Genomic DNA, 24,686 nt, shown 5'->3' with positions numbered 1-24,686 from the left:
AGGAGAAGATTGGGACGACTTGTATTTGGAAACTAGGTTGGGTGAAACTGTACCTAATCATCATAAGATAGATGATCGAATTGTAATGATTTTTGGTAGCTAAACATGATTATTATTTCAAACCAGAATCGTAAAGAAGGTATTTACAAAATTCATGCTTGGATGTATACAATAGAACAATGTAAGTTTAATGATTAACATAGAGTTATGTAACGAAATGGTATAAGACGGGGCCCTTCTTGGACCCTCGTTGGAGTTGGATTTGGGTTTGTACCCCGGCTCCCAGAGCTCTTCAATAAAGCACCTCATAATCATTTCGGTGGTTATGTGTTTTCCTCGCTAACACCCTGAGGGCCGCTCCTTAAGCCCTGTCCTCCCACACAACTGCACCCACAGCCCCTGAGGGCCGCTCCTTAAGCCCTGTCCTCCCACAGAACTGCACCCACAGCCCCCCGGAGCTGGCTCCCCCAAACAGCACCCAGCCCCCCCGGGCCCGGCGGTGTCCCGGCTGCCGCAGCCGCTCCGCGCCCGGCCCCGCAGCTCCCGCCCCTGCGCCTCGGCCCCTCGCCTTCGCTGCCCCGCTCCTCGGGACAGCCCTCTCGCCTCCCACAAACCCCTTCCCTTCGGCCTTCCAAAATCCCCTGCCACCTGCTCCGTGCTCTTCCATCCTCTCCTTCCCCCAGCCTCCTCGCTTCTGCTTCACAGAAGCACGGGATCGATTAGGCTGGAAAAGACCTGAGAGATCATCGAGTTTAATTTCTGCCTGAACACCACCACCACCGTGTGAACTACACCGTGGCATTAAGTGCCACATCCAGTCTTTCCTTAAACACCCCCAGGGACAGTGCCTCCACCACCTCCCTGGGCAGCCCATTCCAATGTCTAATGTCTTCTTCTATGAAGAAATTCTTCATGAGGTCCAAACTAAACCTCCCCTGGCATATCTTACAACTATGTCATCTTGTCCTGACCCTAGATACATGGGAGAAGAGGCTGACCCTCATATGGCTACAGCCTCCTGTCAGGTGTTTGTGGAGAGTGATAAAGTCTCCCCTGAGCCTCCTTTTCTCCATGACAAACAACTGCAGCTCCCTCAGCCGCTCCTCAACAGGACATGTGCTCCAGACTCTTCACCAGCTCTGTTGTGCTCCTCTGGCACCCCCCAGCACCTCGATATCCTTCTTGCACTGAGGGACCCAGAACTGAACCCAGCACTCGAGGTGTGACCTCACCACTGCTGAGGACAGGGTGACAATCATGGCCCTGGCCATGCGATTTCTGATACAAAAATAATGTGAACACACCTGGAACAACTTTCACATACACACAACTGGATCAACCCAGGTTTTTTGAGCTGAACCAAACCAAAGTGGCTGAGCTCCACTTTACGTCTTTCCCCAACTTATTTTAACCCCAGAGGCCTCTCAGATCTCTGTTTGAAACATAAAGTGATATACGAAGCAAGAGAGCTGGGTTTGGCTCTGGTTCTTTGTAGGGTGAGAAGAATTTACCTGATTTCCATGGCAGTGTTCACTTCTGCTCTTCTCCATAAGCTCTCTGCCTCTTGCACGTACAGACAAATTATACACCCCACAATCTGCCACCCAGTGACTTCCTGACTGTTGCTTGAACATCTATATTTACAGAGGAGATTGTTCCAGCACCATGTTAGCACTAAATCAGACAATGGCTCCTTGCTAAGCCAGGACACATTTCTCACTCCGCAGATGGAACAAGTTACTCATCCATCAAATTTAAGCCAGTCCAAGAAGAAATCAAATCAGAGTATGAGTGGAGGTAAAATCACCACACTACTGGTTTCTAACCGGCCTGGCTTGTTTTTACATCATTTACTAGCTTTTGGTGATGCTGAATCATTTTATGTGCCTTAGCCTTGACATGTGATGAATGGCTTGGAGATACTGTACATACACATCCAGTTGTCCCTGGAGCTGGTTTCTTTGGCAGGAGGCAAGACAGATTAGGAAAAACTGAAACTAAGCCGCTGTCTTTACTCTATGTGGCAGTATTCACTTTGTGCTTGACACGCTTCAGCATTGATTTGCTACAATTTTTTGACACTGCCAACCACAATAAAATAGGAAGGGGAAGAAAGAATAATGGTATTCAGAAAAAATATAGCTGTCAGTTCTAAGAGCACTAATGGTAAAAGTGAGAGTAATAATCAGATATAACGTTGCTCTGGATTTATGGCCAGCTGTATGTTTAAGCTATACCTGATTTTTTGGTTGGTTGGTTATTTTTTGTTTGGGTTTTTTTTTAAATGCTAAAGCTAGTCTTGTCAGAGTTAAGCCCAAGATTTTTGAAGGTGAGGAGAGGGCGATTGATCGTGTATAGTTTTTCAGTATTTGTAGAGTGTTAAAAAAACTAAAAGCAGTGTGAAACTGTAATGTAAACATGTAACACTTGTGAAGTAAGGAGAGATCTTTGCAATGTAAATAATTCAATTTTCTGTGGCAGCGGCTAGAACATGCTCAGGCACTTCACTGGGTTTTCCATTGAAAACACTAGGTGGAAAACTGTGATACAAAATTCAGCTGAAGTTAGGCACTGTTTTTTTTCACATGATCTTATTTATGCAGCATGAACCGCCTTGGATGCTCATCTGGGCCTAAAAGCACCTGCTTCCTTGATCATCTCTAGGAATTTAGAGTGAGTTAGCTAACCAACACTCATTATTGCATTATTTGGCAGTGATGACAGGGAACATATTTAGACCAGGCATTCTTGAGTAACTTCCTGGTCAAGTCTTTGGATTAAAAAAAAAAAATCACCTTATTTTTGTCTTTGTCTACAGAGAAAATAAAAGCTTTCTTCACAGGAAGTTGTTTAGAGATGGCTGCTAACAATTGAAGTGCTGCTGTGATCCTAAAGGACTGGTAAACAACTCAAGATTCTGCATTGATCTTGTTTCAAGTTGTCTAACACCATTAACATTCTTTCATAGCCTTTTATTTATTTGAGAAGTGTTGACGTAGCTGTAATCTTACTAAGAACATTTAGCAAAAGAACTCAAGTGTTACATAAAAATAGCTCAACTCTTGCTGTAAGAAAACAATGATTTTCTGGTTTTCCCTTATTTTACTTTTTTCAGGAAAAACATCAAGCAATGCACAAAACCAGCAAGGTTATAAACGCACAGGAGATGGATTATTGCCGAAACTTCAGAGACTCCAAGGAACTGAAGAAGAAGGGTATAAGCTGGAGCACCTTAGCCTACAGTTTCACCAAGCCTGCTGGCTGGATAAACCAAAGGTGGGTTTTACCATTTACTGCTAAAACTGTCTTTTCTTGCTAACAGTTAACCTCATGTTTGGTGTCAAAGGTGCAGAAGCTGAGATTTTTTGCAAGATGGGAAGAGCTTTTACAGTTCCAAATAACCCTTATGTTCTATAATATCCTAAAAAGAAAAACAAAACCAGAAAGTGACAGAGAAAGATATATTGCATATCCAAATTAGTAAGAAGTCATGTTCTCTACTGTTAGAAACTATCAGTAATGTGGTTTGAAAATGGAAATTCTGTCCTCCTTAAATACATATCAATGTACATTTTTTAAAATTGTTTTTCAACCTCCACCCTCAAAGCAATCCCTAGGAAAATGCATGAGCATAAACCTAATAATGAATTTACATTATGAAAAAAATATTTAGGTCCATTTGAAAGTATACACAGCTGATATTCCTGCTACTTAGAGCCATTGCATTGGGAAAATTAGGATCAAAAACTGCTCTTTCCAGCATTACCTTTTCCCCCTGATGGTACAGAAGGCAACTTCAGGGGGACAGAAGGGCTGACCAACAGGCAGGTTGGTGGCTTTTCTTCAGAGACTTACCTGCCATCCCAACAGCTGCCTTGAGCATCAGAAGAGACGCGGCTACAGCATTTCCCCATCCACACGGTGACAAACCTCCCAGCACCGCCTGTTCACTGCTCCATCTATTAGGGAATAAAAGGAGGTCAGCGGCTGCCCTGGGGACAGAGTTGCCATTGGGGTGGATGGAAACACGCCTCCACAGAAGGTTCTAGCACAGAGCAGGGCAGGCTTAGTGCCTGGGAAGGGCGGAGGAGAGCTCCAGTCCTGAGAGGCCGGGAAGGTGGGAGAGCGCGGGCAGGGGGAGCTGTGTTCCCTTTGTTGTCGCCTGGAGCGAGTCTGAGCTGAAACATATCGAAGTCCATCAGAAGACGACAGCACGTGGAGGAGGTTTGTGCACAGCCTTTTACCCAGGGGCGTTCTGGTCGTGGTGGTTGTCGTAGGGGGTCTCACAAAATCTATTTTTGGAGTCATGGGGTGCTTGTTTGAAGGAGGAGGTGCAGTGAGCAGTGTGACTCCGCAGCAGAGCGGGTGATTTTGTGGGTTCTCCTGGCATTCCTGTTCCTGTGTTTCCTATCCCTGTGCTGCTCGGCCCTGACTCAGGCTCCAGCCATCCTTCAATTGTTCTCAACACCTACAACCACACTAATCCTCCGCTGCATTAGTAAGCTTTAATAGCTGTTGTTTTCTTTACTTCTGATACTGCTCCTCCACAGTTCATTTAGCCTGTAACATTGAGCCCAGGAAAGAGGTGGAAGGCTCAAATCAGAAGATAACTTGAGTTGAAGAATTTGTTGAAGTGGGTGCTATCCTAAATTTTTTGTGGTCTTAATTTAACATGGTTGTGGTGTTTTCAATGCACTGTAAGCAGGTAGCTTTATCAGTGAATGCAGCTGCTCTAATAAGTCTGGTTTCCCTGTTCTAGTTTAAAATTACTGTATATCATGGTGTTGTATAAACTTAAAAAAGGAAAGCTCTCAGATTTTCATATGGACCTAAGTAATCAGATGTTAAACATACATTGAACTTAAGTGAGTTCTGTGTATCTTAACCCTCTGGTCTTGGAACACTGCAGCCAAATACATTTTTCAGTCCATTCCATGTAACCAGTTCCTTGGAGCTTTGTATAAATGGTTGGTTTATTTATTTGGACGAAGTTATTATTCTTAAAACTACTCTATTATTCTGGGAAAAAAAAATCTCATTTAATGAGTACATAGTTCTGTTCTTTACTAAAAACCATAGGATATAGGGATCTGAATCTTCTTAAATCCTTTAAGCTATGAAAAATCTTCATTCTCACGCCTCTTAACTTTGTCACAAAAAGTGAAAGGTGGATAAAAATCAAAAATACAAAGAAATTGTTTACTATTCTGTGGAAATCCATTGCTTGGAAGAGACGTTAAATGAACATGAGGGAAACCTTGTATGTGCTGTTTAGTGGTAGCTGATGAGCCAGGTGGTGTAGGCATAGCTAGCCTGCATTCTCTGCTATGTGGAATTAGAGGGAATGTAGTGAAAATGTAGATTCTTACAGTGGTGATTCAGAAGACAAAGGTTGCAGATCCAATGGGATTCGGGCGTAGTCAATTTCACTTCTTTTGTAACACCCTTGTTTATTGCTATTAACTATTGAACATGTTGTTTTGTATGTAAAATCAGTAACACAGTTTCTCTGTATTGTTATCCTGTTTATTTCAAGAAGGGCATTGTACATGTAGCATGATGTTGAAACTTTTTTTAACACTCATTAAGTTTGTAGGGTCTCCCAGAAAAATTGGGAGTAAGTTGTGATATGAGTGTAGCCATTTTCCGAGGGAAAAAACCTAGATGCATAATCATGTTAATGTACGACTTCCTGTTTTTTTTATCTGAAAACAGAATGAAGTCTTTGCCAATCTGGAATCCACATGATAACCTGGGTGGAAATCTAAAATCCATGGATCCTTTTAGAGAAAGAGAATGGTAACTTGTATGTTTTCTTGGTATTTCAGCTCTCTGATAGAGATCTTACAGGTTGAAATAATGAGAGAGATTTTTGTGTTGGTAACAGGGGAGGTTACCAATAGAGAGTAGCATAAAATGATCTTGGTCAGAGATGTGCTCTGAGATCACCGTCTTGTTATTAGTGCACAGAGAGCACAGTGTTAACCTAAACACTAATCTGATAAATACAGACAAAAAATATCTTGGTGTCATACTTCTTATAAAAGCAGTATATTTAATATGAGTTATTTCAGCTGTGCAAGTTTCTATTGTGACTGGTAATGGTAGCTGACGTTACTTGGGAGGCCTGGCTAAGCTGTTTCTTTGACCAACATTACAGAATTTTGTTCTGGTGCATAACCTCCCAGATGGACTAGACTGATTTTCCTTAAAGGTGGTAACCGCAGTAGCAAATACTATTAAAAGTAGCAAATCTTTCTAGGGTTTATTATGTTTTGAGCTGTTAATATCAGAGTAAGGGAGTAGGTGCCAAGACACGGGAATTTTGTTAATGGAAGAATGTGCATGGGACTTTCCATATACAGCTTTAGGGCTAGACCAAAGACTGAAATTTTGTTATTTTGTTTTCTAAAATCACTAAGTCATTGAAGAGGAGAGATTTGCAAAAATCTTTACATGTCAGTGTGATTCATCCTTGGGAAATCGAGAGTTGTTTGTGTAGGTATTTAATAATTTTTATTTCAGATACTCCTTTTCTTCAGAAGGCAGACTATTTAATATTGTAAGTGTCATAAAAATGCACAACTCTCTTGCTGTTTGTGTAACCACTAAACAGAATTTTCACTGCTGTTTCATAATAGTAAATATTTATCATTTTTTACATTTTAGTTTCATATTTTTTAATTTTATATGTATTTGTCTCTGTGCTTGTCTATCTGATAGACAAGATTTAAGCATCACAGTTTAAAAATGGCTGTAAGTAAATAATGTAACTATTACTATGTTTCCCGGTGTTCCATTTGGTGCTTTTTTCATTGTTTCCAAGAACTCTTGTTCCATGTGTGCTTTTGTTTAACCCCCTTTTAATAACGTGAACCGAGCCTCTATTGCCACAAGAGAAAGAACTGAAAGAACTCTACGTATTCAGTCATATCTATTTGATATCGTAAAATGTGGAGAAGAGTAAAGTTATTTAGCCGATTGTCTTCCACCTAGGGATTACAAATAGGAAAAGTCTGTCTAGAAAAAATACCGTATTTAAATATATCCAGATTTCTCTTCAGCAGTAATAATTGTTTGGTGTGAACATAAGTCTGCAATCGCCTGGAAACACAAGTCCGGATGTTATCCAGATGCAGCGCCGCTGAACAAAGCGCCTGCTGTTGCCTTGAGGAGTCCAGATATCATATTAGGCAAAATTCCCACTACGGCTGTCAAAAGCAGTGCGCTTGCAGGAATATCTAATTGTTTCTGCGTTTCACTGCAGAGCTGTGCGCTGTTGTTGCCTACCCGTGACTTGGGCGGGGGATTAGCAGGGCTGGGGCTGCCCGGCTACCGGGGCTCGGGGAGGCTTTGTGCTGGAGGCGGCGGTCACGTTTCGGCGCGTTGTGCGGTGGGTCCGGCAGGGAGGGAAGGGAAAGCGGGAATGGTCGGCGAAGGGGGCGGGGAAACCGCAGGGGGAATTAGCTCAAATGGTAGAGCGCTCGCTTAGCATGCGAGAGGTAGCGGGATCGATGCCCGCATTCTCCAGTGTTTTGCTGGGCCGCTCTTTTGAATTCGGATCTGTTTTCCTGGAGCAGTTTCGTAAGGATTAAAATGAATCAGTTTGGAGACGCGTTTGCAGAGTATGAAGTGTTTAATTTTTTGCCGCTGGTCAGAGCTGAGCTTTTTCTTTTTTTTTCAAGTGCAAATTGTTTTCTTCTCATGGCTAGGGGAAGACGTAAAATGACGCTGTGAGAGTATAACTCGAAAGAGGTTAGGAGCAAACGTGCCCTGCCCGTCCTACAGCGGGGGCAAGGTGGCTGGAGAGACACTTAATTCTGTGGTGAGCTGATGATTTATATAGACAGCTACAAACTACATCTTCACAGAGACGATTTCAGTAACGTTCCGCGTGATTAAAAAGTGATCATAAATGCTCACATTTGGTGCAGTGGTAAGAGACGGAAGCGGCTATCTGTTTTTCCTGTATCGCAGAGTAACAGCGTTAGTTTACATGAGTTTGTGAAGAACTTGTTTCTTAAGAGGCGAATGCACAAGTGTAATCTTCACAATTAACATTTCTTCTCCCCTTTTATTTGCCGTGCGAAGTCGTCTGTATTTCACGCTGTGGATTTTCTAGTCACAGTTCGTGGAAGAAAATCTTTTCCCAGCGTGGCGCTACAGCCGACCAAAACACTGGAGAATGCGGGCATCGATCCCGCTACCTCTCGCATGCTAAGCGAGCGCTCTACCATTTGAGCTAATTCCCCGTGCCGCGGGGCGCCGGGGCGGCCGCACTCCTGCTCAAACCCCCCGCGGCCGCTCCGGATGCGGTTTGCTGCGTGAAGTTACTCTGTCTAACAGCACGGAGTCAGCTCTGAATTTACGTGGAAAACCCGGTGGCTGAAAAGCCAGGCTACACGCTTGACGTATGAGGAGCATTTTCTGCTGTGTTCCTTGGATAAAACAGCTCGTTTCCCTGAGCAATGCATCCTCTAGTGTTTATTCAAGGAGAGAGAACTTTTTTTTTTTTTTTTTCCATCTCTTACACTGCAGTATAAAAAAGCTTGTATATCTAGAAAGACTACTCTTAGAAGTCACTAAAGCACAGTAAGATTTTTCTTCTCCTTTTTTTTTTTCCAAGTCATTAGTTCCTTTTCTGTTGCAATAGGACACAAAATAAAGATGCTTGACTCCAGTCAGAAGGCAGTAGAAATCAGAAGACTTTATCTACAATTCATTCAGCCCTTTTATAACATGCTGTGCTAAGAAAGACGCTTTATTGGCCCGTAGGACTGACACGTCTCCCATTGGCTAAGTAACAGAAATAGCAAACAACGCCTGTTGTTACGGGAAAGGAATATTGTTTACACAAAGTTGTTTTGGGGAAAACTGTTGAAAAGTTTCCCTTGGGAAGAGCTAGCAATTCTCAGGCTCAGAAAATACCGGGTCCACACTTTTCCTACTTTATTTTCTAATTAAACATACATAAATGTTTACAACCAATAAATACATAAATAAAATGGATTTAAAGTTTATGTTTAGTTTCTGGAGAGGAAAAATTCATCCACGTATTTTTATGTTATATTTTAGAAATTATTTGTATTTCTACCTTTATTTATTGACTTTGGTAATTCTTTCCAAATAGTATTGCATCTTAAATATACGGGGTTACTGAGCATATTTCTTAAATAGAAAAATTCACCTGTAGTCATTCTAACTGACTTTGCAGTGGGAAGCATGTTGCTAAACCTCTACTCAGAGGCTGTTAAAGAATGCTTTCCGGATTTCAAGAAGGAAAATGTAGTTTACAGAGTGGATACACTGATACGCTTTGTTTAAATGCAGAGGAGTAAGTCCTGCTAGTAAACTAAAGTGTGTGCAGTAATCCAACAATACATGTACTGGTGGTTTTCTCTGAAGGGTTTAGGCAGCACTGGATGGCAGCGACCAGTCAAAACAAAATAGATTTTGAAATTGAGCATCAGCAAGTTACAGTTTGTAGTAGGTAAGGTAGTACTCCAAATCTGTTACAATCTGGGTTCAGGTCGAGATGTGGAACTACAGCTACGGAGTTGCTGCAAACATTCTCCTGAAGTGCAAATATCCTTCTCCTTAACTTCAGTCTCTGCACGATAAAAAAAAAAAAAAAAAATTATCCGAAACCTTCCTGCATTTTACTGGAGATGAGTTTTTCTACCTCACTTGAGTAGACTTGAGGGGGAAAGCAAATATGCAAAAGCAGTTTCAGTCCTTCTCACAGGCAAATGTGTATCTTAGCTCACTGATGGCCCCCTGCAGGCCTGCGTCCAGGATCTCTCCCATATCGTGTTTTCAGCTCTGTGAACAGTTTTCTTTATCGACCCTGTGCAGTTGAGTCATTATGAAAAAGGCAGATGAACTCTCCCTTTTTTTCACCACCACATCTTACTCTTCTGCCACTGAAGAGGCCTAAAGCTTCACCCATTTGGCTCACAGAAAAACAGTTTATTTAATGCCCAAGTCAGATAAGAGTGAGGAAAGATTCTGCACTACTTTCAATTATTAAAACATATATTTTACGTAATTGACAGCATTGTTTTCTGATCATGAATGTTGTGAGTGTTGCTAAGTTTTCATGTAAGATGGCAAGTAAAATGTGCTCATTTCTTAACCTGATTGGGAAAACTTCCTTATTTATGTCTGAAAAATAGCTCGACCTTTTTAGTTCCATTAAAAAATAAAAAATTAGGGTGTTTCAGTGTTGAAGGCTTTGTGTCCGCACACTTTCATTTAACACAGATCAATTCATCTTCTTGTCAATTCTAATGGAAACTGATACAAATTAATTTAATCGGGCTTGAGTTTTGCTTTCTAGGTGGTCTCTTCAGGGGACATCAGGGCAAATGCAAGTTTTGTATTATCCTCAAGCTACTCCACTTGTTGTGTTGTGATGTGATTTCCCTAAATGTAGAAGGACGTGTGGCAGGTGGCACTGAGAGGCTGCAGGGCACGAGTTTGTCGCGCACGTTGGTGTGAGGTCCCTTGTCACATTACACCGCCTTTTCACGTTAGGGGTTTTTTGTCCTCTTGGGTAGAACCATAGGCGGCTCCAGGTCAGGCGGTGCTTAAATGTTCTGAACGGCTGCCCTGGGGTCTAAACTTACAGGATGTTACTGATAGATATGGGGGGAATTAGCTCAAATGGTAGAGCGCTCGCTTAGCATGCGAGAGGTAGCGGGATCGATGCCCGCATTCTCCAGCCTCGGTTTTGCTCCTCGTGTGAGCAAAAATACTTCACTATGAGTATTTAAAAAAACCCTTAAATAAAGCCTGACGCGTATAGCAAGAAAACGAAATGCCACAACGCACTTCGTTTCGTGAACGGCAAGCAGCAAACCGGTGATTTTTTATTATTACATACACACAGCTGGAAAATATGTCTCTTCCAGCTTGCCTTGCTTCTTGCTGCGTGATTTAGAAGTGCTAAATTAAGTACTACAAATGTATTATTTTGGAATCGAAGTTCAACGTATTTTCGTTTGTGAGCAGAGACGCCAGAGCGAGGAAGAAAACTGCATTCTACATGTGGAACTGCGGTTTTAGGAGCTCACAGGATCAGAGATCTGTGATCCCGGCTGCTGCCTCCAGGGGGAATTAGCTCAAATGGTAGAGCGCTCGCTTAGCATGCGAGAGGTAGCGGGATCGATGCCCGCATTCTCCAGTGTTTTGCCGGGCAGCGGTTGATCCACACTACCAAACAAAATGTGCAACTGTTTCGGTAAAATGATAGTTTTGTTTCAATTGGAGTAAAACCAGGTTGTTTTGTTTTCCCTTACTCCTTTTCTTCCTCCGCCCCTACTACCTAAATCAGGCTTGTATAACTGTATAGGCCAGTCCTCTGTTGTAACAGTTGACGTCCTGGACAGTGTAAGTTAAATGGAGCAGGAAAAGAATTCTGCAGTACGACATTTTTGCATGCTTAATGAAAAACGTGTCGTGGTCTAACGCCAGCCATACACCAAGCCCCACACAGTTGCTCACTCACTCCCCCACCAGCAGGGACAATTAGAAGCGTAAAAGCTGGAGAGCTCAGTGGTTGAAATAAAGGCAGTTTAATAGGGAAAGCAGAAGCTGTGCACACAAGCAAAGCAAAACAAGGAATTAACTCGCTGCTTCCCATGGGCAGGCAGACGTCCAGCCACCCCCAGGAGATCAGGGCCCCATCACGTGTAATGGTTACTTGGGAAGACAAATGACATCACTTCAAATGTGCCCCTCTTCCTTCTTTCCTCCATGTTACATACTGGGCATGTTATCATATGGTCTGGAATATCCCTTTGGTCAGGTAGACTGACTACCTGTCCTGGCTGTCTCCTCCCTACCTCCCAAGCCAACACGGCAATAAGGGAAGCAGAAAAACCTTGTCAACCCGTGCTCAGCACAAATTTGAACTACAGCCCCACAACAGCCACTGTGAAGAAAATTAACTCTACAGCATCCAGAATCAGCACACAATGGATGAATGATGGTTACAGACCTGAGTTCATGTGTCTTGATCCCACAGTGGAAATAATTTAGGAATGCTTCTCCAGCTGTCCATTGTGATCCCTGCCCAGATATACAGGATCTTCTTTCATTAACGATCCTTATGAACCTGTAGTATGAGCTGAATCAGTCAATTTAAGTTTACAGCTAAAAGCTGTCACCTCTTTCCTCCCAAGCCTGTGTCCTGGAAAGCACACTATAGCATCCATCTTTTAGCTATGCCTGTGTGCAGGCTGTAATTGAGCTCCTCAGACTTCTCTCCTACTTACATTTTGTGAAGGTGTCTTTAAGAGGCTGATGCCTCTAACATATCTGAAAGCACACTTGCGTTGAGCTTCAGAGATAATCTTGACCATATGATTCACTGACTTCCCCCATTATTTTATTAATTTATTCTGGTCCTTCTCCAGACACTGTGTGTTTCATTAGGGTAGTTTCCCCTGATCTTTCCAGGAGCTGCACAGCAAGTGCAGCTTTTTAGATCTCAGTCACCAGTTATGCTAAATTTGTTGTGTCTTGAATGTTAACTGAGCATCTCACAGCATGCAAAAAGGCCATATTTCCTCACATCTTCAGTCTATCCATGGATGAGGAAGAAAATGTGTGTAGAATCAGCAAAAGTTATTATTCCATTTCTTGGTATGTCTCTGGAGGCCAAAACCTTAACCTTCCCCTTGAATGCGCAGGCAGACCTGAAAATTCATAGCATACCCAAAAGTGACTACTTTCAGTATGATCAGCAGATAGAAGATGCCTGGAATGGTCTCTCTAAATCCCATTGTTCTGAAAAGTCCAGGGCATCCTTATGGCTGCTGTGTAGGCACTTACACTCAGCCAAGTTTTTCTCAGTTCACAATATGTTGCCAATGGGCTCTTCTGCCCACAACAGCCTGTGGTAAACCTGTTTTATTAAAAACTATTTCTGATCATGATCTTTGATATGTAATTTTTTAATCTCATCAGTTGTAAGCAGTGTGGACAATGATAACATAGACATCTGTCTCAGGAATGTCTAATGATTAGAGAAAGACTCATCCTTCTTTTAAGATGAACAGTATAATCCAAGATCACTTCAAGTAAGTACATAGATGGATTATTTTTTTCCCCTCTTCCTGAAGTGAAGGCAGAGTAAGGTTTGGAATATTTCTTGGTAACATCCAACAGTTATGCAAGGATTCTAACCTGCTCATTGCACTTAAATAAAAAAGACCACATAAAGCAATCGTGCTGCTTTATACATCTGAGGAAGATTGACATAGCATTGTATCTTTCTATTAAAAAAATCACCCATACCAGGCCCTTGGGAATGTTATTGGAAACAAGCTAAAAGACTTGGTTCTTTCAGGACTGATTATATGTTGGGAAAGATGGGGCAGGAAGGGGTTATGGATATGATTGTCTGGTAAGAAATACTGGAGATGTAAAACCTATGAGTGAAATAGAAATGAAGGCCAGCTTTGAGATGTAGGCATGGCAGGCAGGAAGACAGTGATTAACTGGAGATAGGTTGAAGGACAGAAAACAAAGGGACCCAAGAATGCAGCCTGTCTCCACCCTGCCAAGGCATCAAGGAAAAAGTAGCTAAGAAGAGTAGTCATTAGAGTTTACAATATAGGATGATAGAGTAATTTAGTAGTTCTCATAGGTTGCATGCAAAGTTTGTAGGTTTTGTATATTGTGCCGGTTGGTCACTGTAAATCAGAATATTTATCACAAAAGGAGATAGAATGTGTTGTAACAAGGTCCTCGCTTTTCTTCTACCTTGCTCTCTCCTACCTCTCTGACCCCTCTTAGCTTTTTTACCTCCCTTACCTCATACCCCCTCTCTGGGGCTTCCCTTCAGCAGAGGCTGGTGGCAGAAAGCAGCCCTCTTTACCCACAACCCTTGCAATAAAACCGCATGTTTGTAGAATATCACAGGTCTGCAGAGTTCCTTCTCCCTGCTGTCCACGGATACCCCTACAATTATATGTCATTACACCAAAGGTAGGTATATTAATTTATCCAGTCATACTTAAAACTGAAGTAAAGAAAGGAAGTTTCAAGTAGAATCCATCTACCTTTTCTACATTGAGGCTACTTCCACAGTACACGCAGGTCAAACAAACCAACCAAAAATCCTTTCATGCTCTCACAGAGAGCTTCCAAAAAGTTGCAGAATTCTAGACTGAAAAGTGCTCAGCACAGGATATGGTGATTTGTACTTGAAATGAATGAGTCCTTTTGAGTCAAATAGTTTTATTTCAGCTTACAGCAATACTAACAGTAAAATCTGCAGTTATTAAAAACTCATTTAAGATGAATTTTTACAATTCAATTGGAAATACAGGCCATATTGTTACTATGCTCTAAGAAAACTCAAAAAACCCACAAAGCCTTTACCATACTAGTAATTACATTTAGCTAAAATGTAAATAGCATTATTGACACAAGGATTTTCATAATAACTTGTAGTGACAGTGATGCCACTTAATCATGACTACCCTTGTCATAGCAAATGATAGCCCAAGCCGTGCAAATCTTGCCGTGGCAATACAGTAAGGCAAAGTGAGGCCCTGACAGTTAGTTGGCAGGGAAAGGCTATGCCTGTCATAGCAGATGATAGTCCCAAATCTCAAAGATCTTGCAGATTGACACTATCTTCTTGAGTAAGGCGAAGTACAAGTCATGACAGCAGGCTCTCAAGCACAGGGAAACTCACAGCAGCCTCACAGTCTTTCCAGTCACAGTCAGGAAGTCCTCATCAGCCAAGGCACGAAGTGCTTCTTCAAACATTTCCTTCGTGATAGCCTTGAAGAAAAGGAGCAAATCAAATAAAGATGGGGAAAACACTTCAAACATGGTAAAAATGCTGTACATTCTACCAATTTCCTAATATTTTTATTTGAAGTTTTCGTTTGTTCTATGTGAAAGTTGAAGCCTGGCCTGGAACCCTGAAGCTCAGTTTGCTAATTTCAGAAGCCAGAATAAACTAAGGTACAGCAGATTCAACTCATTTGTCTGTAACAAAGCTGGCTTTCTAGTCATGCCAACAAATCATTTGATTTCCATTTCCTTCCGTCATGGGATTTGAGAACAAGAATGTTCCATTTGGAAAAAAAAATGCTTTTAAAAAAAATCAATGGAAATGTAAAAACAAAGCAGGAAACTTACTGTTTCAGACTGTGCCCGAAGATCATCCAAAAGCTGTTGGTACTTCAAAGATGGTGTTTTACCCTTTGATTGGATGAGCTTCCGTAAGGCTTGAGCCAGTTCCTCTTTCCTCTTACGAGCTGTTGCGCTCATTCCTTATAAAAGCAAGGAAAACACCTTTTAGCAGTCAGCTAAGGAGAACAGGTCAAGTCACATTTTAAAAATCACTAAATCCCAACAGCAGCCCTGCTTTAACCCTACAGAAGCACAAACCTGTGGTGAGAATGGATATGTCCACAATTCCGGTCCTTGGATCAGTGGCGGATTGTTTCAGCGCTTCCCGATGGAGCCGCTTGGCTTCCTCCACGTCAATGGTTTCAACCTTCTCAGAGAAGCGCACCTTGGCGTGTGCCTCGGCCAGCCGGATCAGGGACTCCAGCTGTCGCGGGTACGCCGAGACCATTCCCCGGCCACTGCCAATCTTCCTCATGTCCACGTACGCCTGGAAGGGAGACGCCCGTTACATTTTCACTGCGTATTAATTCCTTTTCAGCCCCCTGCACCCCCCACCTCTTATTTCAGAATGTAAGCAATTCTGGCAAGCCATCCAAAAATACTGTATTTCTGCTCACACACCTTCAGGGTTCATCTGCAGTGATGAATAACCACATCAAGTAAATTCTGTTCTGTTATAAAGCAATTAAACCATGGCCATGAATCAAGTTTTGAATCACTTTAGAATTCTGGATTAGTCTTACATAGCAATACTTGTGTCTGCAATGATACATTTTACTTTGGTAGACTTAATGTGTTTTGTGTGATAGAACCAAACCAACTTATCTGAAAGCTAAACATTAGAATGCAGAATGACTCCTCTGATCCCTCTTATTTTTTTCAAGGATCTTACAGAAGGTTGTTATGTAGACAGAGAGTGTACATAAAAGGGAATTTCACCACTTCTGACAAGTCAGGAAAGACTGAACATGCTCAGCAGCAATTTCCTTTACCTCAATAAGGGCTTGGCTTGCTTCTTCACCTAATCTGGGATTTACATAACTACGAGCATATGCAATGTAATCCCTCAGTACTGCCATATCCATGTATTCCTCCTCCAACTTTTCTTCAGTCTGGTAGTACAGTGAAACCAAATGGCGAGCAAGGCGTCTGTCGTAAGCTTCATCACGTGGATCCAACATCAAAAAGATCAAGTCAAATCTGAACAGGATATGATCCAGTATTAGTGTACATCCTTTCTTGTCAGTTAGGTACTTGGCTTAGAAGAATTAATGTAATAAATACAGGTAGGAGTTACTAGTCTGTTAATTCCTACTCTCAGTAAAAACTGCTTTCTTACACCAGAAAGAAATTTTTTTTTGAATTTTCAAGGTACAGAACAACACAATGGATTTTCTTATACTCTATGGACTTGAAATTTTGAAAGTGAGGTACATTCTGCAAAATTCAGATTCCATGTTCAAAGCTGACATATTTTGTTTCCTTAAAAAACCCACACCCCTTACCCCCCCACAGACAAAGTTGCAACTGCCACAAACAAAAAATTCCACACGCATATCAAATGCGGAGAACTTGCTGCTAAAGATACTGCCCTGAAATACAACAGCAAAAAGATGTAACTAAATAAAGTACAAATAATTAAAAAAGCACTTGCAGTTTAATCCTGAAAAAAATGGTTTCTAATTTTAGAAACAATATAGCAACTATAAGCAGACATGGATAATATAGCCAATAAATTATTTTTGTAGGCTTAAATCCAATAAATGAAATTGAGATACTGCTGAAACCTAGCAGCTCTTAATTGAAATTTAAGCCATAAGTGTTCTCAGGATATCCAGTATACTTGAAATTTCCAGTTACTGTAGAAATTCTTAACAAGATACAACTCCAGCATGTAGTTTAATTTTCTGTCAGCAAGCATTAAATGTGGCTCTAACAGCTATTGCCCAAATAACTGACCAGAACTGCTTACCTCCTCAGGTAAACTTTACAAAGCAGCATGAAGCAGCCACAGATTTTAAGATTTTACCACCTCTGCCACTAAGTTTCCTGATCATCAGTGTTTCACTTTAAAAGCTTTATGGAGCTAAGAAAAGCATCCTGAATTTTTGTTAAAGTTACCAAACATTAAGTTTTAGAACAGCTCTTTTCTAGGAGATGATTATGAAACAACATAGAATTAAATACAAGAAATCTTACAGATCTTATCACACCTGCTCTTCAAGGTAAATGTGTAAATACTAAAAGGCCCTTCTGTCCTCACAAAGGTATTGTAAGGACAGCATTTAAAGTATGTGCTGTGAAAGTTTTCCATTAGGTTGTGAAGAACACAGTAGTTCTATTCTACTATATGTAATAATTTTCAGAAGAGGAAGTGTAACATGCCCTAAAAATGACACATGCAATGCAGTTCAGTACCTTGACAGCAGTGTATGAGGAAGCTGAATGTTTTCAATTGTAGTCTTTTTTGGATTCCACTGTGATTCTATAGGATTAGCTGCTGCTAGGATAGATGCTCGAGCATTCAGTTGGCAAATAATTCCAGCCTGTCCAAAGGAAAAACATTTCTGAAACCAGCTGCAGCTGTACCACCAAAACCTCCCTCCAATTTCATGAGACCAATATTATTAGATGGATTCTGTAGCTAAAAACTGCATTGTGAAAGCCTCAGAGTAAATCAAGAGCAAAAGCCTCTAGAATAACTTCAATGTCATTTACCTTTGCAATGGAGAGTGTCTGTTGTTCCATTACTTCATGTAGAACTGACCTTGTGCTTTCATTCATTTTATCAAACTCATCAATGCAGCAAATGCCATTGTCACTAAGCACTAGAGCTCCTGTCTGAAGAACCAGCTGTCGTGTTTCTGGATCCTTCATCACGTATGCAGTAAGACCAACTGCACTTGAGCCTTTGCCAGAAGTATACTGGCCTCGAGGAACCAGGTTGTACACATACTGGAGCAGCTGGGATTTGCTAGTACCAGGATCACCACAGAGAAGAATGTTGATCTCTGCACGAAAATTGCCTCTTCCTGTGTGAGTAAAATCCTTTCTTGATCCACCAAAAAGCTGAAGCAGAATACCCTATAAAAATGAAAATATCACTTCTTGTACAGATGTAACAGAGCAAATCCGACTGTTCAACTGAAACATTTGAAAAACAAACACTGCTAAAATTAACGCATCTGGGCTTCAAGCATTAAAGACAAATTTTGTATGTCGTAACCAGATTTTGGCTGGAACCTGAAGAATCCCCTTTGATGAAAAGTTCTTAGTTTTCCTCAACTCCCCCTAGACTTGATGTGCCTTTATTAGCTTGTTGAGAAGGTAACAACAAAAGGAGCTGTCATTACTGTTCTCTCATTTCCTAAGTAAATCATTGCATGGTTTTAAATGATACTTTCAGGAACCTGTGAACTCTAATAGAGTATAAATCTATTAAAGAAACCTCAAAGGAATATACTTGGAAGAAGAGTGTTCAAAGTCTAACAATACCTTGAGACCTGCTACTGATTGCAGTTTTCACAATGTTCTAGTACCTCAGTAGACCCTTTATTGGAAAAGAGTCCCTTCTTGGATACATCCAAGTAAATGTTTTGGTACTCCATAATTCAGAGTTCATCAGATGTCATTTTGAAGCTGCTCTTCTCTTGTGGATGCCTCTTCTCAGTGAGCACAGTTACTATGTTGTTACAGGTACTTACTTTCCTTTGATCATCAGCAATCTGAACTTGCAGGAAATGTCCAAGATGCATCCTGCAATTAAGTTTTCCCAGTTCTGCTGCCTTCCTACCTTTTCAGTTCTCTTCCCTCTAATTAACACTCCTTAATAGCATGAAAAGAATTATGGTACACTTACAACCAACTCCACCTTGACAAGACCATGACATTTTAAGACTGCTCAAGATAACAGCTTTTTCAATTTTTAAGTTTCAAGACACATTAACAACAAACAGTACCTACAAACACATACACATAAAAATACACGCCTTACAAGAGAAATACAGAACTTTTCACCTTTTTGATATCTTCATGCTCATAGATACTTGGAGCCAATGCTAAAGCAAGCCTCTCATATATGTCTGCTTTTTTAGAAAGCTCTTTGAGCATTTCCACGCGTTCCTCTGTAAACCTCTTTTGCTCAGTTTCCTCATCAACACAGTGCAGGCGTTTGGAGTCTGTCTTGCGGTAGTGAATGACATCAATGTGGGTCTTGTACACGGAGTTCACGCTGCTGACCCGGGGGTTAACTCGAATGGGGACTGCCCTGTAGATACCTAAATACAGATTTCAGTCACAGCATTAGATATGGAGAAACACGCTAATTCCAAACCCTAAAGATTGTACAAGTTCCCAGGAAGAGTAGAGCTTCTCTAAACAGCCTAAATACTTTGTCATCTACTTTCTCACAGTAAGTCATTTAGGAGCCATATTTAAGTCACCTAGACCCACTTTTGCAGGTAGACGTATATGTTTTACATTTGTACCACAAGTGTTCTCAACAATAAAAGCATTTTTGAAAAAAAAAATTAAGGCTTTATGCTTTTCAAATTCCCATTCCAATCAGCCTTGCCCCCTCTTTTTAAGTGCCAAATTTAATAACAGCTTTCTAAAGCATTTCAAACATCTTGAGGTTTTTTACAGCAGTTGTTTTAAAGCAAAGTGGTTTATAATATGTTGCTACAGTATCACAAGACTTACTCTACGTTATCACTCTCCTGACTGCAGACACTGTTTAACATACTGCATAGTCTTCAGTTACAGCTTTAGAATGAAGGAATCAAGGTCAGACAGCCTGGGGACAGCTAGTCCAATCATGGGGTCAAACTAGAGTCCACTGCTTGCTAACAGCTGTGTCCCATCAGGTTTTGAGTATCTCTAAGGACAAAGACTCCACACAGCCTTGCCAGTCAACCTGTGATGAAGCTCGACCACACAAACAGTAAAAAAGTTCTTATTTTTTAGTGGACTTGCCTGTAATTCAGCTTGTGCCCTCTGTGTGCCAGTAGGCATCATTAAGTCTGGCTTTGTCTTCTTGGCACCACCACACCAAAACCAGCTGTTTCTAAACATGCTGCTAAGATTCCCCCAAGCTTTCTATTCTCCAGGCTGAGCAGTCACAGCTTTCTCAGCCTTTCCATGTATGACCAAGGCTTTTGTTATTGTCATAGCCCTTTGCTGAATTAACTCCTGTATGTTTATGTCTCCCTTCCCCTGAGAGACCCCACAAGGAGACCCAGTATTCCCTCAACCTGCTGGCAATGCTCCTAATACAGCCCAGGAAAATGCTGGCACCACAGCCATGGTCTATCAAGCACTGCTTCCTTCCAGTTTTGTTTTTGTCTGCAAGTTTGCTGAAGGTGTAGAACACTGTCCCAATCAGAAAAGGTTTCCAGGATTATTGGCTCTATCACCTTTCCCAGAGCTCAAGATGAAGCTGACCAGGCCAGCAGTTCCCCAGGTGTCCCCCTCACTGTAGGGACTGCCATTGGCTTTTTTTTTTCTCCTAGTATTTTAGCCAGTGACCATGACTTCGTAAAGATAACCGAGTGGCTTTGCAAAGGAAGTGTCCAGCTCCCTCAGTACTTGGAAGTGTAAAGGTCCCTTTACACACAGTTAAGATCAATGACAAAGAGAAATGGAAACACTCAAACCAAATTTTACCTGTGACATTAACTCTGTCACCTGGCTGAACTTTATCAACAAGGTCATTGTGAGCAAAGAGTGCCACAGTGTGTGGGGTCTGTCCAGCTGGCATGTCTTCAGGAGACTCCTGCAGTTTGATCTGAAAAAACACCATTTAAGTTTCAGTTGCAAAAAAGCAGAGCTTTCACAAAGCATACAATAGACTTTGAATTAACACAGTCTTCAGCATAATTTTGAATGAGGAACATTGCTCAGGAACAAAATACCCCCACCCAAACAGCAAAACTGATTATTGATTAAAAGAGATTAGGAAAATGAGAATTCTGCTGATTGCCACTGGCATGGATAAAATGCTGCTACAAACAAGGCTCACCTCATCTAGACAGATGTGGACATGCTGTATATAAATGGGTTTCCATACAGAAACATTAAGAGGTGTATATACTTCATTTCATCCTCCTAATGCATTTCTTCTCCAAAGCAGACTTACTGTTTCACTAACTTGTTTCACCGATTTCTGTGTTCCAAAACACTTTTTCATTTCAAAGCATTCAATATCAAGATACACAACTAATGCTGTGACGATTTTAGGAGCAAAAACTAACAACTCTTTCATTTTAGCCACTACCATAGCCAACATACCATCTGTTTGTCAGAGAACATGGATCTATTGTGAATCAGCGCCATGCTGTGTGTTGTGTTACAGTTCTTGCACACAGAAGGTTCAGCAATCCTGCCACGGTCGATTTCCACTCTGGTGGTGAAAGCGCAAACCTGGCACCTAAAGAATGCTTCCTGCATCTCAGGAATTAACTGGGAGCTTCTGATGACCATGCCACTGATGGTGATGAGTTGATCAATGTCTACAAAAATACAGGAGACTCATGTCATGATCTTATACCCTTAAAATTTAAATACCATTCAAAATTTCACCTTACAATAGTTTTTAGGCAGAAGGTAGACAGACAGGTTACTACTACTTTGTTTAAGCAAAAAGAATGCAATTATGAATGCATAATACAAACATTTTAATTTACAGGAATATGTATACAAAAGAAAGAATCCTTTGCACTTGCAGAATTACAAACAGGAGTAGTTGATGATAGGAGAGATTTCCTTTATGGATAGATTATTCTGCATTTGGGCTCTAAAGCATTTGCTTCTGAAACAGACATGAATGGAAGACATTGGTCTGGATGGAGCCCAAGCACAGTTTTATTCAGTCTTAATATAATCCTACGTTAGTATTCACTAAGTTTATGACAATCTTTAAGGTCCTTGCATAACATGGTAAGCAAAAAGTTTACCTTCAGGGTTTAGATTTCTCATATTCCTGGTCTTCAGTGCATTATATGGCCTTACTTGAATTTGATGTTCTAGTATTGAATCGGGGTAACGATCAAAAAAGAGCTCATTGGCAGCCATGTCAAATGTTGGGATAACTTCCTGTATTAGAAACAGCTTACAAGTTAAATCACAGAATGAAGAAATTATGCATAAAGCATTTTATGTGCTGCTGATCAGCCACTAATGCTAAAAGTTACACCATTTGAATATTTTCCTACATAACACAAAACTTGTTGTTTGGATCAGATCTATTCATTCACTTGAGTATGGCAGGGGGTGGAAGCACAAAACTCTGGACATTGCAGTTTACCAGCTAACTTTGCATGCACAAGGTACTCACTGTTTCTGTGATCATCTACTATGAAACAAGAATTTATATTCATATATACATTTTATATATATTTACATTCACTAAATAAAGTAGACACTGAGACTGCACTGAACACACACAGCATGCACTGCATTTAAACAAGCATCTTAAAACTTAGAAATATGAAAGAGCCACCTGAAAGCCAGAAAACAAGTGCACTACTTCACCTGAGGATAGCAGATCAGTTGCCTGTAGAGGTTTTCATCAAATGATCTTAGGTGGTCACAATTTACATTCAGGAATGGTTCTCCAACCATATTAATCTGCAAGGGAGTTAGGAAATCTTTAGCTCAATGGCATGCAAGATTGAAAAAAGAAAAGCTGAATTACAAATGACTGAATTACAAGTACCTCTTGAAGTCTTTGCATATAGCGTGGCTCATTAAGATCCAGGCCAATGTCTTCATCCTCTTTATCCAATGGATCGATGAAGCGCTGGAGAAATCTCTGAATGTTAAGAAAGTAAAGCAGGAAAAATTAGCAGAATTTAGCAGTACAAAAACCTCCTTTGTATCAGATTCAACTAGTATTTGTTTAAATCAAACGAGCTTTTCATTAAAAAAAAAAAAAAAAAAGAAAGAAAACCCACCTGGAATTTTTCTTTGCATGAGGCCACATTAACATCTGTTCCCCAAATAACAAGCCTTTGTCCAAGAGATTGCTCAGTTGCTACAATATCCTCAGCCAGCTGCATGCAAACAAATTAAGCATACACAAATATTTATATGTTTAAAACGAAGTTGTCAGCTACAAGAGGCGAGACATCCACCTACCCCATCCGAGTGTAAATCCACTTGTCTGGCTTTTCGGACAGATCCAAGATCCGGCCTCTGCCTCACTGGAGTTCCTCGTACACCACTTCGTGGGGTACCCTCTACCCTGGAGCTGGGTGTGCCGTAAGTCAGAGGTGAACTGATGTCAAAGTCAAGAGGAATGGCTATAAAAGGAAGTGTTTTGTGATGGTTATTGAGACATTTTACATGTTGAGCAGACTAAAATTCAGGCTCTACGTTTGTTTCACCATTCCTTCAACTCTGTCATAAAATGAGTGGTATCAGTCATTTTAACACAATAAACACAATAAAGATGTTACCAGTCTCCCTAGGACTTTTGTGTTTACAGCTCTTCTCAAAGATCCCAAGTTCAAATAAAGCTTCGAATAAAACTCTACAGCAGTACTGCATTTTAAAACTACGCTGGAGTTCAAGCATAAAAACATGCAGAACTTTAGATGAAATACAATTTTTCAGTATTTTGGGGGTGGTAGAGCAAGTGACACAACAGCCACTGGAATGACAAAGAACCCAATATATAAAACCAAGAAAGGCTTTCTATGGCAAAAACCTAGTTCCTTCTGTGTTAGTAGTTCTTTATAAATAAATTTTAAAAACTAATGTATATTCCCTGCTATATATTCCCGTGCTAACTGGAAGCTACACTCGAGATCTGCACCCCAGACACTGATTGCATTCCTAGAGTTCACTATACCAAATTCAAATGAGAAACATGAGATAACGCTCATTTTTTCCTCGAGCGTTTTTCAGCCGGATCTGGCCCCACGCTGTTGATCTGGCCCCACGGCCGTGCAGGGCTGCATCCCCAGGGCCCGCACAGCACGGAGCCGCCCCAGCCCCATCGTACCGGAGTGGCGGAACTGCGGCGGGCTGGAGAACAGCGCATCGGCGGCGCCGGGGCTCTGCACGTCGGCGGGGGGGGACGTGGGCATGGGCTGCAGGTCCCCGGTGGAGTCGTCTGTCCGACGCTTCTGGGAGGGAGGAGAGCGAGCATCTTGTGCTGCAAGACACAAGCGGGCCCGGAGCCGGCGTTACAATAGCCAGGACCGAGGCAGGGGCTGGGAGAACAGCCCCGGGGCGGGGGGCCCACCCCTAACCACCGCAGCACTTACGAGTCGGGGGGTTGCTGCCCCGGCCGCGCTTCCCCCGTCGGCGGCTGGGAGTGGAGGCTGGCGACGACATGGCGCTGCTGCGGCTCCAGCGGCGGTCCTACCTGGAGGCAGGGGGTCGGCGAGAAGAATGAGCGCGGCGGCGGAAGCTCCGCCAGCGGCCGAGCCCTTACCGGCGGGTCTCCGTCCCTTTCCGCCCCTGGGCAGCCGCGACCCCCGCCCGCCGCGCCCACCCACCTGCACAGCGCCGCTGACCCCGCCACG

General features: G+C 41.7%; 2 protein-coding genes, 1 long non-coding RNA gene and 4 other non-coding genes across 7 annotated transcripts in view; 4 read left to right on the top strand and 3 right to left on the bottom strand.

The window, feature by feature from the left end:
- UBE2V2 (ubiquitin conjugating enzyme E2 V2) overlaps positions 1–3,877 on the bottom strand; it is a 34,581-nt gene extending 30,704 nt beyond the window's left edge. The window contains exon 1 of the mRNA XM_066330838.1: positions 3,856–3,877. Coding sequence (XP_066186935.1) covers positions 3,856–3,862 — 7 coding nt within the window. The 5' untranslated portion in view covers positions 3,863–3,877. The remainder of the gene's footprint in view (positions 1–3,855) is intronic.
- On the top strand, positions 549–17,998 carry LOC136368578 (uncharacterized). Its single transcript, XR_010744867.1, has 3 exons — positions 549–1,797; positions 3,116–3,276; positions 17,963–17,998. It is a non-coding gene; the product is annotated as an uncharacterized lncRNA (long non-coding RNA).
- On the top strand, positions 7,458–7,530 carry TRNAA-AGC (transfer RNA alanine (anticodon AGC)). Its single transcript has one exon. It is a non-coding gene; the product is annotated as a tRNA-Ala (tRNA).
- Positions 8,180–8,252, bottom strand: TRNAA-AGC (transfer RNA alanine (anticodon AGC)). Its single transcript has one exon. It is a non-coding gene; the product is annotated as a tRNA-Ala (tRNA).
- TRNAA-AGC (transfer RNA alanine (anticodon AGC)) lies at positions 10,651–10,723 on the top strand. The gene has a single exon. It is a non-coding gene; the product is annotated as a tRNA-Ala (tRNA).
- Positions 11,113–11,185, top strand: TRNAA-AGC (transfer RNA alanine (anticodon AGC)). Its single transcript has one exon. It is a non-coding gene; the product is annotated as a tRNA-Ala (tRNA).
- MCM4 (minichromosome maintenance complex component 4) lies at positions 14,228–24,686 on the bottom strand. The gene is made up of 17 exons (XM_066330808.1): positions 24,660–24,686; positions 24,426–24,526; positions 24,161–24,313; positions 23,293–23,456; positions 23,109–23,207; positions 22,871–22,966; positions 22,687–22,782; positions 22,110–22,248; positions 21,445–21,665; positions 20,821–20,941; positions 19,174–19,433; positions 17,875–18,240; positions 17,575–17,702; positions 16,149–16,356; positions 15,415–15,643; positions 15,163–15,296; positions 14,228–14,799 (listed from the first exon to the last, which is right to left on the bottom strand). The coding sequence occupies exons 2-17, from the start codon at positions 24,493–24,495 to the stop codon at positions 14,707–14,709; spliced, it is 2,577 nt and encodes an 858-aa protein (XP_066186905.1). The 5' UTR covers positions 24,496–24,526; positions 24,660–24,686; the 3' UTR covers positions 14,228–14,706.

The sequence above is a fragment of the Sylvia atricapilla genome, chromosome 1 (genome assembly GCF_009819655.1).
Source record: "Sylvia atricapilla isolate bSylAtr1 chromosome 1, bSylAtr1.pri, whole genome shotgun sequence".
Lineage (NCBI taxonomy): Eukaryota > Metazoa > Chordata > Aves > Passeriformes > Sylviidae > Sylvia > Sylvia atricapilla.
The sequence above is the reverse complement of the archived record's forward strand: the minus strand, read 5'-3'. Positions and strand labels throughout refer to the sequence as shown.